Genomic DNA, 17,718 nt, shown 5'->3' with positions numbered 1-17,718 from the left:
TACATCGGCGTGCGCCGGTCGGGAACCGGTTAATAGGGATCTTATTAGCAAAAAACAGAATTTAAAGTTGAACTCCAGGAATGTGTTTGTTTTTTTTTTGTTTTGCGTTTATGACAGATATTCGTTCATGATGGATATTCAGAGGCATTTGAAACGTCAAATGCCTGTAACAGCCTGTAAACGCGGTAACTTGCGTTTAGTTTACAGACATTTTTCATTTTAAGGAAAAAAAAAAAAAAAAAACACGCTTCTAGACGCTAATGCTGCTAAACGCGGCATGTAAACACGGCTAAACAGACTTTTTTTTAGATGTCGGTTTCTAGCTGTCAAGTTAAATCGTTCAAGAGAGGTTAAACAACGTCCCGTGTACATGAAGCCTAAGGCTCGATTCACACAGGGGCAACACGACTTTAACGCGACTTTGCACGGCGACTTCAACGCGACTTCGGCGCGACTTCAGCGCGACTTTAGCAAATTACAACGCGACTTCAAGGACAGGCGACTTTGGCTGTGGCCAATCACAGGACAATCAGCTCTCCGGGAGGGAGGGGTTTTCCCTGCAAAGTCGCTTGACTTTGAGAGAGAGATCCGACTTGGAGGCGACTTCCATTGATTTCTATGGTACAGGTCGCCTACCAAGTCGGATCCAAGTAGTACAGGGAGTACGCTCTGAAGTCGGAGCGACTTAAGTAGTGTCTATTAAGACGCTCCCATTCACTTAAATGTGAATCTCTTTCTGGGGCGACTTGGGGCGACTTGAGGGCGTACAAGTCGGATCCCAAGTCGTCCCAGTGTGAACCGACCCTTAGGCTTCCTAAATTTCAAAAGAATTTTCTTTTTTAAAACCTTATCTAAAATTTTTGTTTGAATTTTTCACCATTGGCATCAACAGCCGATTTCCGTGCAGACATCGAATTTGAGTAATTGGGCATGTTGGAAATTTTTTTCAAAAAAACAAACGATTCTCTAATCATTGATGGGAGAATCGTGCGAGAAATGTAATTAAAAAAGAAATGCGCATGAGTGCAAGAAATGAAAATTCCCGGAAAGAAAAGTAAAAAGTTCCCAGCCACGAAAATGCTTTTCTGTAGCAAAATGAGAAAAAAATTGAAGGCTTGGTTGGCCGAATTTCAAAATCAATGGTGGCATCATCGGATCACAAAACGCACAAAATTTCCGATTTTCAAAAGAAAATGCTTTCAAAATTCGACTATGTATGGCCAGCCTCATTATGTTGATAAGGAAAGGTTTTCACCATCCCAACAACAAATCGGTGAAGTAGAGTCCACGACAAAACGACCTTCTTCACTACAACCACCACCTAGCAGGACACAAAGTACATCTCCGTATAGCCGACACTTAAATATCTGAAACTCCTTCCAACGCATTTACTGAAGCAGATAGCAGAAAAGAACACTACGGGAAAACCACCACGATGAGAAGCCATTCCATACATACCAGAATCAATCAATTCTAATGAATAAATCTTCATAATAATAATGAGTACTACTACAATTAACTTTCATGCATTAAAATAGCATAACAAACACAATCTCACTGCCTCCCGCTTCTCCCCCACTTCATATGTAAAGGAGGAGAAATATATAAAAATACACACGTATACATTTTACATACACATGCAACTCTCAAAATTTGCATCACTTGCAAAACTTATAAGCATAAAGCACTTTCTATGGTGAATATGTAAGGACAGCAAAACGAAAGCTGCCTTTGCTGATGTAGGTATTTTTTTTTTTGGAACTACACTTTATCTGAGCACCACAAACCAAAAACATGATTTAATTCATTTTAAATGTGCAAAGCAAACTCCCCCACCCATCCATGGCTCCATGTTTTATTTTGTTGAGAAATCACTTTGAAAATCCCCCAAATATTTCTATCCACGGTCATCTTGATTAAAAGGTAGATGATTCACGTAGCGTTTACTTTCTGAAATCCATCTGCCCTTAGCTTAGACATGCAGACAGGAGGGTGTGCTTAGTTGAGAAAACCCCTCCTCTCCCCCAAAGACTCCTGGGATATATGACATCATTTGGCCATGCCTGGAAACCGGGAAGTAACTGAAGAAACAGACAAGTTAATATAATATACCTTCCTATTTACTAAGGATTAGGGCTGGGGAAAAAAAATCAATTTGAATCGAGCTGAGAGGTCAAATCGATTCAAAATTTCAGCAAATCGATTTAGATATTTTTTTTTTCACCAGGACCGGCGCTGACACCATGCCGGTACTGAGGAGCTGCGGGCAGGAGTTTTTAGGTGAGGCCGCAGCTTCGGCCTAGTCCAAAGCCGCGGCCACGACTAAAAGATCCTGCCCGCAGCTCCTCAGAACCAGCGCGGTGTCCAAAAAAAAAAATAAATACTTGATTCGAATCGTGAATCGAGTTTTTTTTTTTTTTTTGAGAAAATCGCCCAGCTCTACTAAGGATTAAACATAGCCAATGTTGATTGAGAGAGCAACGTTCTGCTTTAAAGTAAGCTCTATGACTGTCATCCTGAAGCTGGGTTTACTGACTACAAAGTCCATAATCTGGAATAAGCATGCAGGACAAGAAGTCATTCTTCCCTGGCTACATGGTTGTTCAGGTTGGCTACTAGCTGCTAGGCAGTAAAGCAGAATCAGCATGACAGTCCACAGATTGTACCTATAAAAGCCATGTGAATAAAAGCTGCTCCCATGCTACTCACAGTTTCAGTAGAACAGAATTGGGGTGTCAGACATTGGACAAAGCCTGGCTGCATGTCTAATTGCAGGGAGGATCTGACTATGTGGAGAAGTTGAGAAATATTTCATGTCAGCTTTCAAGGTGTGCCTAGGAAGCCTAGTTTGTACAGAGTGTCTTGCATACAAAGCACAGTTAACAAAAAACGACAAAAATCAAGAAATGCCAAGCAAGACTCTGAACAGACCACACTGGTATATACCTGCTGTCACCAGTGAGGGCGCCCAGGCGGCTGTGACACGCCACAACAAAACCCAGAACTTTTGTTCTTTTGTACAATTCAGAGAACAACCCACACTGTAAACTAACATCTGCTGAGCCCACATTACACCCACACAACAGCCAGACTATGACACTGTATACCAAGTCCCTCTGTGCCTGAAATACAAAGAACAAAACAAATGTCCTGTCATCCAAGCAATGCAACTTCTAACACTAGGATGTAAAATATATATATGAGAGAGAGAGAGAGAGAGAGAGAGAGAGATGAGTCTCCTATAAAGCCCCAAACCCTCTTTCCCAAAATATATTTTATATATACACACACACACGAGACTAACAAGAAACACACCAATGTAACATACATACACGCTATACAAAACAATGCAATGTGAAAACAATTACAACTCTTGTAACAATGCTTACTCACAATAACGTATTATATACACAAAATTTAACAATATATACACACACAATAATGTAACAATGCACACACACACACTAATGTAACAATATATACACAAACACTATTAAACAATGAACACCCTAAGGATTTTAAACACTCAAATGATCTGTACAATAATTTTCATATAACTGTCTCAGTTTACCCAATGTACAATAATTCCAGTATAGCCAAAACACAAGCATATGTCATGTCCTCATATGTCCGAGAGACACGAGATCTAATGAGCAAAATACATGTCACTGGTTGATAATACTGACATGATTTAAGCAAGGGGATGTAGACTTATCATGAACATCACACAATATATTGTCAGATGAAGCTATATTATATGTTTACTGTAAATAGTTCTACTTTATCATCAGGTATCATACAAGGTATACAATGTGTAATATACAAGGCACAAATTGTATAGTTAGCATTATTATCAAGCATCAGCTAAGACATATCCTGGAATCCATAAATAGTGGTGTAGATGCTCTTTAAAAATCTGTCTCGTGGTAGCGCAATGAAAAGCAGAACACAAAATAAATGTAGGTATTTGCTGGTGTTAGGCTGACTTTACATTAAAATATATATATATATATTTTTTTTTTTTTTTGCAATAACAAACATGTTATGTTTACCTGCCCTGTGCAATGGTTTTGCACATAGTGGCCCCGGTCCTCCTTTTTCTGGGGTCCCCCGGCGGCGCTCCTGGCCCCTCTTGATCGGATGCCCCCACGGAAAGCAGCTTTCCATAGGGGCACCCGTGCGGGCGCGCTCACGAGTCCAGTTGCTGCGTCCTTTGACACAGACAGCAGGAATCGGCACCCCGCCCCTCGCTCTTGTGTCACTGGATGGCCATTGGCTCCTGCTGCTATCAATCTATCCAATGAGGACAGAGACAGTGGCTGGAGCCACTGGGCTCGTGCTTGTTGCTGGAATGATCGGGTTCAGGTAAGAAAAAGGGGGGGGGGGCAGCTGCAGTACAGGTTTTTCACCTTAAATGCATAGAATGCATTAAGGTGAAAAACCTTGAGACTTTACAACCCCTTTAAACAATCAGCTATGTAGTACAAGAGTCTGCCTGCTTAGATAACAAATATAATCAATAGTCTGGGTCTGCCCTCATATTATAATTAAAGTATTACTAAGTCCAGAACATGCATTCACTATATCTGGTCTCCCACAGTATACAGAACATGGAAATGCAATTATTTTAGTAAATATAAATTGCTAAATACCTTTTTTCATCAGCAGAATATAGCAGTCTTATGACTTCTATCAGTGTCTGGGTAAAGCATGTAGGAGTTTTCATTCCACTCTGACTGTCCTATGAGGCTTCAGGACCCCTGACCCTCTGGACAGTGCTGATTGGCCCTGTGCTGATCACATGCACTCTCTCAAGAAAAACAAACTCTAGCAATACATACCAAACTGAGCATGTGCAGAGTGACTCCAAAGGCCGTCTTCTCAGGAGATGGATTGGGGAGAGAGTAAGAGAAGCCAGGATCAAACAACACAATTCGGAGGATTAACCCCTTAGGTTCCACAGTGAGTATAACAAGCATGTTTTACTGCATATACTGACTAATTTTACTGTTGAGGGTTTAGTAATATTTAAAAGGTAAACGGAGGGGATTAAAGGAGATCGTACTATCAGATGTGTAACGTGTATATATTCATCTGTTGTATGTCTGACAGAACTGTCACTGGCTTGTCTCCAGTGAAGTAGCAGAACACAGACAGTATGCAGTTGATTTACTAAAATGGGAGTGTTCAAAATCTGATGCAGCTGTTCATGGTAGCCAATGAGCTTCTAACTAAAGTCATTTAAATTAAGCTTTGACAAAAAAAAAATGAACAGGAAGATGACTCGTTTCTATGCAGAGCAGCACCAGATTTTGCATTCTCCCGCTATAAAGTGATTGTAAAGTCTGGCTTTTAAAAAAAAAAAAAAAAAAAAAAATCATGTTATTACTTACCTCCTCTATGCAGTTAGTTTTGCACAGAGCAGCCTCGATCCTCCTTTTCTCGGTCCCTTTTCGCTGCTCCTGGCCCCTCCCTCCTGACGAGTGTCCCCATAGACCAACAGCTTGTTATGGGGGCACCCGAGCCGAGTCAGAGCTCCGTGTGTTCATTCACAGAGCCCCAACCAGGCCCCGCCCCCCTCCCCTGATTGGCTAACTGACTTTGATTGACAGCCGTGAGAGCCAATGGCGCAGCGGCAGTGCCCCAGCCAAATCAGGAGGAGAATCCCGGATGGTGGAGGGAATTGTGGACATCGCTGGAAAAAGAAGGGGCTCAGGGTAAGTATTAAGGGGAACTGGGGGGCCTGCTACACACAAAAGGTTTATCTCAATGCATAGAATGCCTTTACAACTCCTTTAAGTCTAGTACACACCAGTAGTTTTTTTTTTTCATTCAACCCAGCGGGTTGATCGAAAAACTGACAACTCAGATTGGAGCCACTGTACTACCACTCCGATGTTAGTACAGCGATCTCCCCTGCTGTTCTATTGAGTTCTGACAGGGGGATGGCCCGCCTGTCAGAACTCCCTGGCCAGTGCTCTGATTGGAAGCCAGTCGGCTGCTGGTTTTCCAGTATGCTCATACAACAGAAGCCAGCCCAAACAGCCAGCTTCTGTTGGACCAGCTGCCATACACATGGGCGGAATGCCGGCTGGTTTTTATTGAACAGGCTGATGTCGCCCAACATTCGGCCCGTATGTACTAGGCTTTAGTATATCAACCCCACTGTGAAGAGGTTGGAAGAGTAATGGAAACATCAAATATCAGTTCCAGAGGAACACACACTGGCGTTTCAAGGATACAACACAATATTTCCACAAGCAAGGCAGTCGATAATGTATTACACTTTATCCAATAGCGAGACGGTGGTATTTCTTTATTACTTTTTGTCACAATAGTGCGGTACAGTAAAAGTATCACAAATTAGAACTTGTGAATTAGTCACTCGGTACAAAACAATGACAATTGCTGCAGGGTTTTCATGAACTTCACACAAGGATTCCAACCACATACACACACCGCCAGAAACATCTCCTAAATGCCGTACTGAACATCAGCCCCCACTATGAGGCAGGTATGGCTATTATAAAAAAAATTAAAAAATCATAATATACTATACGCACAATGCATATTACCGGAACCATATACTGTTAGGTGTCAGAGAAGAGGTCGCCTGAGGTCAGGCCAGGCAGACATAGCATGTGATCATCATTATACACACAGGAAATACAAGGCACACACTGAGGACAAGCATGACAACATTGCCATTAACATCCACAGCACTATACGACACTGCAAGGACAGACAGGACATTAAAGAGGAAGTAAAGTCTACCTCTCTAATCGTACCTACAGGTAATGCTTATAATAGGACTTACTTGTAGGTACTGTAAATATCTCCAAAACTTGCACCGTTCAGGAGATATTTTCTTAAATACGGTGCCGCCGACATCATAGGAGCATGTGCACTGGAGGAACGGCCTGCTTGTGCCATTTCTTCAGGGCCTGTGCCGTGACTGGAGGCTCCCGTGCGCATGTGCAGGAGTGACGTCTTCATGGCTTTGGCCAATCACAGCGCCAGAGCCCGCGAACCTGTGAATAAGTCCGGGAAAGATGTCCGCACTGTCAGAGGTCTGCCGGCACCGATTCAGGGTATCGTTCTAAGGTAAGTATTTCATAATTAGCTAGTATGCGATGCATGCTAGCTCATTATGCCTTTGTCTTGCAGGTGTTTTTTTGTTTTGTTTTTGGAGGTTTACAACCTCTTTAATGAATATATATATATTATATATACACACACACCAGAGGTGTCATGGAGACAAGATGACAAGCCAGGCGGGGCAAACATCGCACACAATGACCAATATTTGTGGTCAATGTAAGTGACAGAGCAAACATAATATACACCACACACACACACACTAGATCATTATTAGGTAGAGCCCATCACTGATAATGTACAGTACATACACTACAGTGAGGGGAAAAGGTATTTGATCACCTGCTTCTGCTTTAAGACCTCCTTCCCAGCTCCTGATGGTGAAACTGAGCTTTTGGGTAGGAGGGGGGGGGGGGGGTGGAGCGGGTACCCGATTTTGACAGGTACCCGCAGCCCCTTCGGTTCCGGACGCCTTAGGCGATCAGAAGTGGAAGTTATCTTTCCCCCCTCCCTCCTACAGTCTTCTGGGGCACACAAGCTGTCACAGCCGAGTGCCCATAGTAGTGATGCCCGCGCCGCCGAGGGAGGAGAGAGGAAGAAAAACTGGACCGTGGGACAGGTAAGTGTGTTTATTAAAAGTCAGCAGCTAGTTTTTGTAGCTGCTGCCTTTTAATAAACATACCATAGACTGGAACTCCGCTTTAATGACCTGGAGAGGATCTACAGAGAGGAGTGGGTCATAATCCCTCCTGAGATGTGTGCAAACCTGGTGGCCAACTACAAGAAATGTCTGACCTCTGACTGCCAACAAGGGCTTTGCCACCAAGTCGTGTTTTGCGAAGGGGTTAAATACTTATTTCACTCATTAAAATGCAAATTAATTTATAAACTTTTATAAGCGTTTTTCTGGATATTTTTGTTGTTGTTCTCTCACTGTTAAAATAAACCTACCATTAAAATTATAGACTGATCATTTCTTTGTCAGTGGGCAAACGTACAAAATCAGCAGGGGATCAAATACCTTTTTCCCTCACTATACCAGTATTTCTATTCTTAAGAGGATCAGACAGAATGTGGACATATCTGTCCATAGAGAACATTAGAAGCTCACCATACTATGAGCAGTATAAAACGTCAGAGGGAATTACTAAAAAGTGTGAGAAGTTTTGTGTCAACTGGTGCCATTGCCCATCACAACCAATCAGCTTCTATTCCCCCCCACCACCACCACCAGTTTAGAAAATGTGGAACCGTTAGTGGAATTGCTTCCCATGGCAAGACATGCTGTAAATGTCAACTGTGACAGTTGCTTGTGCTCTCAACCAAACTGTCAAGCCACAAATGGCTAGTGTCATAACTGATCACATGTGCAGCATCATGGCAACTGCTTTGGCTTTAAAGGAGATGACAGTTTAGTTCCACTAAGGCCTTTGACCATTTTTCCGGCATTTTTTCACACTTTTTTGGTGTGTTTTATGTGTGTTTTTCAGCTTTGGCTTGTTTTTATTATCCAATAGAGAAAACAATCGTCTGTTGCATCATTTGTTGCTCAGTTTTTCAGCTTTTTCCATCAACTTCTCTTTTTTTTTTTTTTTTTTTTTATATTACACTTTTTTTCGTTAAGGTAAGGGATTAAGGTTGGGTTAGAATTACAAGTTCGGTTAAGAATTAGGGCTTGGGTTAGGTTTTAATATTTTATTTATGGTCTTTTTTTTGGGGTTGGGTTAGGATGTTAATACTACTACCAATAATAATGATAATAAATGTAAAATACACAAATAAAAATCATAAATAATACATACAATAAGTGCTGGTTCACACTGAGGCAGCACGACTTGCAGCGTGACTGCCTCAGGCGACCTGGACACGACAGGAGCGGCGACTTGCAAAGCGACTTCTGTACAGGAGTCAATGCAAGTCGCCTCAAGTCGCCCCCAAAGTCGTACAGGAACCTTTTGCTAAGTCGGAGCGACGCGGTTCCATTGTACAGAACGGGACGCGACTTATCAGACGGCTAAGTCGCCTGACAAGTCGTCCCAGTGTGAACCGGCACTAAATGAATACTATGTAATAAATAATCCCTAACAAAATAATAATAATAAACACCCTAACACAAAATAAATTCATAACTACATTTATTTTTTTGTTCGGGTTTGGGTGTTTATTAGTTTATTATTAATAATAATTTAATATATATTTTAAGGTTACCGGTTAATATTACATATTCATTTATGTTATCATTTATGATGATTTTAAGGTATTTGTGTATTTATTTTATATACAGATTACCATTTTTTTTTTTTTTTTTTCATTTGAGCAGAAAATTACGCAAAAACACATGACAGAACATGCAAATAGCATTTCCATGGGAATAAAAATGAGCCAAAAATGCGCAAATCTGGCCAAAAGCTCCAAAACTTTTTGAAGCTTCAGGTGACTTGGAGTGGATATGTGAACTTAAAAAGTAGGAAAAAAAAAAAAAAAGGGTACAATTTTTGAATTATTAGCATAACACACAGCACAATACCTGTCAAGAAGTTATACAGCATTAAATGTATCATACTGATCTCTGTACTATGATAGGACATCAGACAGGATGTGCTGTATAGGTCTGTCCATATACACCGCTCCCTGCACATCTCTATGTGCGTGTTTGCACAGCATTTGCAAGTACAGCGGCCCCTTCAGTTCAAAAGGGTGCCCTAGTGACAAGAAACGCCAGGTAAAGGCGTACCCAAATCTTTATTTTTTTTTTTTTTTAAACTGCACTGTGTTGAATCGCACGGCACCGGTTCAGCCTGAAATCACACAAACCGGACAGCAGCGCTTTACTGCTACAACAGCTCTCCTTGGCCGGCTGAGGTAGGGGGCAGTGTGGTGCACAATTCTGCGATCACTCAGCTCCTTTTTTTTTTTTTCCCTTTGTTTTGTATGAACTTTATTAGAAGTGCACAAAACCTGTGAACTTTATTGGAAGTGCACAAAATCTAAACTTTATTGGAAGTGCACAAAATCTAAACTTTATTGGAAGTGCACAAAATCTAAACTTTATTGGAAGTGCACAAAATCTAAACTTTATTGGAAGTGCACAAAATCTAAACTTTATTGGAAGTGCATAAAATCTATGAACTTTATTGGAAGTGCACAAAATCTATGAACTTTATTGGACGTGCACAAAATCTAAACTTTATTGGACGTGCACAAAATCTAAACTTTATTGGAAGTGCACAAAATCTATGAACTTTATTGGACGTGCACTAAATCTAAACTTTATTGGACATGCACAAAACCTAAACTTTATTGGACGTGCACAAAACCTAAACTTTATTGGACGTGCACAAAATCTATGAACTTTATTGGACGTGCACAAAATGTACACTTCATTGATGGCAATGTACAGTAGGGCGATACACTGCAGGTCTGCACCATGCAATAAAATCTGTTACCGCATATAGTGCTACTTCACCGTGAGCGAAATCACGCAGCAGTTGACAGCGTTGGGGGGGGGGAATTACAATTGAACGGCACCCCTGTGCGTCTGCTAAGGTGGGGCACATTGGCGGTAACGCAGGCAACTTTTTTGCGCACATTCCCAGCATGCAGGATTGTGAAGCTAGCCGCCTTATAGGTGGATCTCTCTGTAGTAAGCATTAGATCTCTGGCACCCAATCTGTGGCCCCTGTACAGATCCAGTTATGTCAGTGATCTCTGACAGTCTCATATTGCATGTACTCTCTGTCTCCTCTGATAGGTGTGAAGGAGTCTTTATATATTATATGGGGCCCTATGGAGGTGTCAGGGGCCACATATGATTATCATTATGGGTCAGTGAGTGAAGTAGTGACGTAATGATGCCAGCTATGACGTCACCCGGGTGAGGGCTCGGATGGTGAGCCCCTCAGAGAGCCGTGTAGCCGGTCTCAGGAGCCCCGTCCCCGGTGGGAGGGAGGGAGGCCCGGACAGACACAAAGGCCTTCCCCCCCTCCTCCTCCCCGGCCTCTCCCGGCTCCCCAACCCGCTCTTTCCCTCACCTTGCCCACCTGAGCTCTGTCCGCCAGCCGCCGGCTCTGGCCCGAACGGGTCCGGGAGGAGATAAACTTCCCTTCGCGGCCCTTCTGGACGCTCCGCCGGGTCTTCACCATGGTTCCGTCCAGCCCTGTCCCCCGGCTCCTATCCTCCTGTCCCCGGGCCGCCCAGCGTGCACGGCTCCCCCCTCACACAGTCCGCTGGAATCAGAGCCGGCTTCCCTCCGGATCAGGCACAGCCGCCGCCGGCCGCCATTTCCCTATTCTCTTTCTCACTTCTCAGCTGGCTTGCGCTAGCTTTCATCCGGGCGCCAGGGGGCGCTCTCCGGCCTGGATTTAATGGCTTGGGTTCCCCGGTCATGTGACGGAGCGGTGAAGCGCCGGGCGCCATATTTGTTTGGGTCTGTGTGCCTCTTTATGGAGGCATTAGAAGCGGACCTGTCTTGGTGAAAAGACAAGGGCGTGTCTGATTTGGGTTGTGTGTAAAGTAGGCTTCCATAGCCTTGCATTTTATACTACTTTGTGAGTGGCTGGTGTAGAACAAGTATTTAGCCAGCGATATGTCAGGAAACTTGAAATGTCAGGGCTGGTTTTGAGTCAGTGACTCCCCTGTCCCCTGACTTCTCCATGAAGATAGTAGTTGTGGAACCTGAGACTTCCAAAAGAGGTCCGCAGTGGAAGCCCCCTTATTCCTAGATGAGGCCTAACAGGCCCAAGGGCCTGACTATCCAACACTAACGTTAACCAAGTTTTTTTTTGTATAAGGTGAAAGATAATGTTACGCCGAGCAAATAGATACCTAACATGTCACGCTTTAAAAAGCGCACACTTGTGTAATGGTGCCAAACCTTGGTACTTAAAAATCCCCATAGGCAACCCTTTAGAAATTTTTACAGGTTACATGTTTAAAGCGGAGTTCCGCAAAAAAAAAATAGAATAAAAGTCAGCAGCTACAAATACTGCAGCTGCTGACTTTTAATAATCGGACACTTACCTGTCCCAGAGTCCAGCGATGCAGGGGAACGAAGCCCCGCTCCTCTGCCCCTCTGCTCGGCAGCGCCAGCATTTTAACTGTGGGCGCCTGGCTGTGGCTTCACAATCATCTGGGACCTGTCATGTGTCCCAGATGATTGCCTAGAGGGAGGGGGGAGAGGTGATCTCCCTTCCTGCGCCGAGGGAAGTGACAGCAGAGCCCAGGCGCTGAAGGAGGCAGATTTCGAGGACCACATAGCAACAGGCATAAAGAGGTAAGTAAAAAAAAAAAAAAAAAAATGTCCACATTTTTTTTTGTTTTTTGCTTTTTTTTATGCACATTAATGAATTTTTTTTTTGGGGTGGAACTCCACTTTAAAGTTACAGAGGAGGTCTAGTGCTAAAATGATTGCTCTTGCTCTAATGTTTGCAGCGATACCTCACATGTTTACATATGCGGGCAAAACCGACGTATGCATTCGCTTCTGCGTTTTTTGTTTATTTTATTTGTTATTTTTTTATTTTTACACTTTTCCTTTACATTTTATGGGTTGCGTAACCATAAAATGTCCATCCACAATTGGAAGCCTCCACAAGGGGATTAGAAGCAAAATCCAGCAGAAGCTACAGAGAAGAGAGGCGCCTCTAAGGCCCTTTTCACACTGGGACGGTGGGTGTGTCGGCGCTAAAGCGCGTTAATTTCGCAGCACTATTCGGCTGCTAGCAGAGCGTTTTTTGCTGAGAAAAGGTTAAAACCACCGCAAAGCTCTTCTGCAGCAGCGCTATGCCGGCTGGATAGTCGCGCTGCCCCATTGATTTCAATGGGCAGGAGCGGTGTGCTAGCAGGACTTTTTTTAGCGTCCTGCCAGCGCACCGCTCCAGTGTGAAAGCCCTCGGGGCTTTCACATTGGAAAGACAGCAGCGGCTCATTCAGGGCACTTTGCAGGTGCTATTTTTAGCGCTGTAGCCCTGCAAAGCGCCCCAGTGTGAAAGGGGTCTAAGTGCAGCAATATGGTACCATTTAATGAAAGTACAACATTTAGCAACTCACATGGTTGATGATTAATAGAGGCACATCTAAGTATGCAGGCAGCCGGGGTAAAGCTGTCCACATAGACCGTTCTCCTCACCACCATCGATGTCGTCCCTTCCACGCTGCGCTCCACGAGCGGTTCAGCCTCACTTTCAGATCGCTTTACTGCAGGGTAGTCTTCGCGGTCATTATTGCAGAAAGAGAGCGGTAAAAGCCGGCGTTGCAGGGGATGGTTTATGTGGACAGCTTTACCCCGGATGCCTGTGATATGTGCCTCTTTTAATCGCCAACCATGTGAGTTGCTAAATGTTGTACCTTCATTAAATGTAACCATATTGCTACACTTAGAGGCGCCTCTCTTCTCTTTTATACTCTGTAGCTCCTGCTGGATTTTGCTTCTAATCCCCTTGTGGAGGCTGCCATTTGTGGATGGACATTTTATGGTCACGCAACCCATCACATTGCTATAATCTTTTTTATATGGACTATAAACTGAAGGACTTATGAATAAATGGTTGTGGAACGAATCATTTGAGTTTCCATTATTTCTTATGGCGAAATTTGCTTTGATATACAGTATAAGTGATTTGGATTACAAGCATGTTTCTGGAACGAATTATGCTCGCAATCCAAGGTTTTACTGTAATCTAGATCCCTTTACATTACACAGTCCCCGCACCTCTGGACCCCTTTACATTACACAGCCCCCGTACCTCTGGACCCCTTTACATTACACAGCCCCCCCCCTGCACATCCCACAGCCCCCTGCATATTACACAGCCCCCCCATGTTATGCTTTAAAATTGTGCACACTCGTGGAATAGTGACAAACTAAGGTACTTAAAAATCTCCATAGGCGACGCTTTAAACATTTCTACAGTTTACCAGTTTAGATTTACAGAGGAGATCTTGTGCTAGAATTATTGCTTGCGCTTTAATGATTTTAATGATCGCAGCGATACCTCATATGTGTGGTTTGAACACTGTTTACATTTGCGGTCGCGACTTACACATGAGTTCGCGTGTGATCATGGAGGGATGGGGCGCTTTACTTTTTTTTTTTCTTTATTTTATTTAAATTTTTTTTTTCTACACTGTCCCTTTAAGAAAAAAAATATGATCACTTTAATTGCTGTCAGAAGGAATGTAAACGTCACTTGTGACAGTAAGAGCCCTTTCACACTGGGGCGGGGGCGGCGTCGGCAGTAAAACGCCGCCATTAATAGCGGCGTTTTACCGTTGGTATGCGGCCGCTAGCGGGGCGGTTCTACCCCCCGCTAGCGGCCGAGAAAGGGTTAAATACCACCGCAAAGCGCCTCTCTGATTTCAATGGGCAGGAGCGGTAAAGGAGCGGTATACACACCGCTCCGAAGATGCTGCTGGCAGGACTTTTTTTACCGTCCTGCCAGCGCATCGAAAGTAGCGGCACTTTCGGGTCGGTTTGCAGGCGCTATTATTAGCGCAATAGCGCCTGCAAACAGCCCCAGAGTGAAAGGGCTCTTATAGACACAGTGACAGTTACTCTTTATGGAGGAATCTGGGATCTGTAAGACCCCAAATCCCTCCTTTGCAATTAAAAGCATTTAAAACACCAAGTTTGGCTTTTTTGAATGCTGTCATTTTTTAAAATTTGGCGCCTTTAAGTCTTCTGTAAACCGGAACTGAAGTCATGATGTCGCTTCCGGGTTAGTAGATCTGAGACCTAATCGAAGCCGATTCCGGCTTATTTCAGATCTCTGGCCAGCAGGTGAACGTGCCAGCTGGTCGTTTTGGCCTCCCGGTGGGACTGGAGTGAGCCGCGGGTGAGCCGCGGAAGGCAGCAGGAGGGGGGACGCTGCTTGGGATAACAGCCGAACGGCTTCTTAGCCGCATCGGTTGTTATCCCAAGAAAAGAAAGCCGACCGGGGTTAAAATGCTTGCGGGCCGGGTGCACATGGATTCATCACATGCACCGACGGGCCATACATTTTGCGGCGGCAAACCGGGTGCGGCCCACGGGCCATAGGTTGCTAACCCCCATCCTAGAGACTAAAAATCATAGGTGGCAAAAGTTGTCAACAGGAGCCGCCTTCATCCTAGTGATGAAAGATGCTAAGCAGCAGAAAAGGCCTACATCTTAGCAACATAGGACACTAGCTGGCCCCATCTGCTTCCAAGTAATGAAGGAGTACTGCAATGTAGCAATAATAGATGCTAGGTTTCAGGAACTAGGTGTTCTAGTGATGAAGACACCTTACCACATTATGACCACTTTACTTGAGGGCTGAGACTAAGACTGGCCATACACCTATCTGCAGATTTTCTATGGTCAGATGTAAAAAGTGGGAGATTCCGCCATCCACACAGTTTAGCGTATATGGAGAAATCTGTTGCACTTTTTCCATCTAACCATAGAAAATCTGCAGATAATCTATAGGTGTATGGCCAGCTTAAGGAATAGCTGGTGTTCCACCAGAAACCCCCCCTCACAGGAGTTTGGAATTACCTATAAGTGGGTCATCCCACAGGTGTAGAGCAGAGGCTTGGTAGTGCTGGCAGTAGGACTGACAGTGGAACTGTACTGGACACTGAACTGGCAGCTCCATAACAACCAGCATCTCTGAGCTGAAACTATAACATTTAGCTACACTTCCCACTGCAGCCGGAGGTCTGCTCTGCGGTTAAACAGGGTGCAAAAAACACGTCGGTGAAATTGGCCCCCATTCTCCTTCCCCTACAAGGAGTGTTTTTACATCTAGGGCACATTCTTTTTCGGGAATTTGTAGGGGTACTGTCTGGCAAAGGCCTTTGTCCTCATCAACATAGGGACCCCCTCCCAATCCTTAGAGCATGTGGCCTGGTATATTTCAGGAGGGGGGGTGCAAACTCATCTCTCCCCCTCCTCCTTTCCTGGCTTGCCAGGCTGCATATTCAGCTTCACACCATTTTTTTTTTTGTGGCGTTGGGTCCCCCTTAAGATTCATACCAGACCTAAAGGGCCTGGTATGGATTGTGGGGGAAACCCCACACTTTTTTTTATAATAAAAGTCCCTTCTCCTTTGTTTACATTAACTTCCTAGCCAGTAATCCCCGGATGACAACTGAATGAGCAGGACAGGGGTGGGTCACTGGTTGTTAGGATGCCGGAGGGTGCCGGCTCCTTAACGACCAGCATCCCTGAGATTAATCTGTCACATTTAGCAGTGGTAGGAATCCCCTGAGGAAGTCATGTGACCGATGACGATGGGATGATGCCGGGAGACATCATTACTAGGAAACAGAGTTGTCTGATTCCGGAGAAGCGTTCTTAGCTATACTGAACTTATTACAAGCTGTTGTCTGAAGTGCACCAGCAAATGTGAGTGTGCAATACTTTTATATATGTTTATTACTACACCTTGGAATTCTTTATCTTCTTTTGAGCATAAAGTGGGGCTGTCGAAAGTGCAGGAGGTCTTTTCCCTTAAAGGGCCATACAATAAGAAAATCCAAGTCTAACTGAAGTGGCAAGCTGGGGATTCCTTCTCCCTGGTGGGAACAAAGTGCTTTTAGACCTATATCTTACATAGGTCAAAAACACAAGGCGAAAGGCTCACTACACTGGAGGTGGAGTACACATTGAAAATACAGTTTTGGGTAAAGCACTGGATAAGATCATTGGGAAAATCACATTTCAAGGTTTAAAGACTGCCTATGCTCACTACACAGAAGGTGGTGTAAGATTGAAAACAATTTGGGTGGGTGGAGGACTTGAGAGAGTTGCGGGAAATTTTGAGAGACTGTTTATGCATGTTTTATGTGTTATTTCATGTGATTATTGATATATGATTAATTGTTGATTTGTGATAGTATTTGTATAGCACAGAAGAGTATTTATGCAAAAGTGGTTTAATGAGTGTATGTAGTTACCTATAGCAGTGAGGTATAGTCACTATCGCTTGGTGGTTATTTTGAGAAGCGTGACAGTAACATTTACAACAATTTTTTAGATGTGGGAACACATAACAGTGTTTGCTGGCAGATCGTGAGAAGAAAACGCTATATATAGGCAGCACAGGAGTATTGTTTTTAGCTTTCTTAAATAGCTTCTCTGCAGTGTATGTAATCTCGTCTTTTGCATAATTAATCTTCTGGATCTCTCTATCAGTGCCTGACCTTTGGCAGAGCAAGTTGTGGACACAGCTTTTCCCATACCTCTTGTACAGGTCAATGAGATCCTGCACAGATTTAGAGACTCACAGTGTTCAGCTAATGCCTGCTTGATGTTTGTTATCTCGACTTTTTTTTGCTGACGCAGTTCATGTCTCTCATTCATTTCTTGGCTAATTAGGTTTAGGACCTCTTGGTGGTTCCTCGCCTCTGTGAATAAACCAGCTTTTTGTAAAGTCTGCAGGTTTGCAGACATCTTTTCTTTTTTATATTCTAGGGAGATGTTATGCTTTTCAGTTGAACAGAAATGTTTTATGTTATCTGGAACATTAGAACAAGTGGAGTTATGTCTCCCATTAGAGTCTCATTATCCTTTTCCTGTGCTGGCGGAGTAGGCATCAAAACTTTTTGGAGAGTTTCTCCAGGCTCACAGCAAATTACATCCAGGACTAGTTTTGGGGT

The 17,718-nt window shown here is 43.7% G+C and overlaps 1 protein-coding gene across 5 annotated transcripts in view; it reads right to left on the bottom strand.

Moving 5' to 3' along the window:
• ATAD2B (ATPase family AAA domain containing 2B) overlaps nt 1-11,434 on the bottom strand; it is a 247,273-nt gene extending 235,839 nt beyond the window's left edge. For 4 of the 5 annotated variants that reach the window (XM_073625324.1, XM_073625326.1, XM_073625327.1 and 1 more), the window contains exon 1: nt 11,130-11,434. In XM_073625324.1, coding sequence (XP_073481425.1) covers nt 11,130-11,240 — 111 coding nt within the window. In that variant the 5' untranslated portion in view covers nt 11,241-11,434. The remainder of the gene's footprint in view (nt 1-11,129) is intronic. The other variant, XM_073625325.1, reaches the window with a different exon arrangement.
• Nucleotides 11,435-17,718: the final 6,284 nt, after the last annotated feature.

This window comes from Aquarana catesbeiana, linkage group LG04, assembly GCF_042186555.1.
Source record: "Aquarana catesbeiana isolate 2022-GZ linkage group LG04, ASM4218655v1, whole genome shotgun sequence".
NCBI classification, from domain to species: domain Eukaryota; kingdom Metazoa; phylum Chordata; class Amphibia; order Anura; family Ranidae; genus Aquarana; species Aquarana catesbeiana.
Note: the sequence above shows the minus strand (reverse complement) of the source record. Positions and strands in the feature narration are given on the sequence as shown.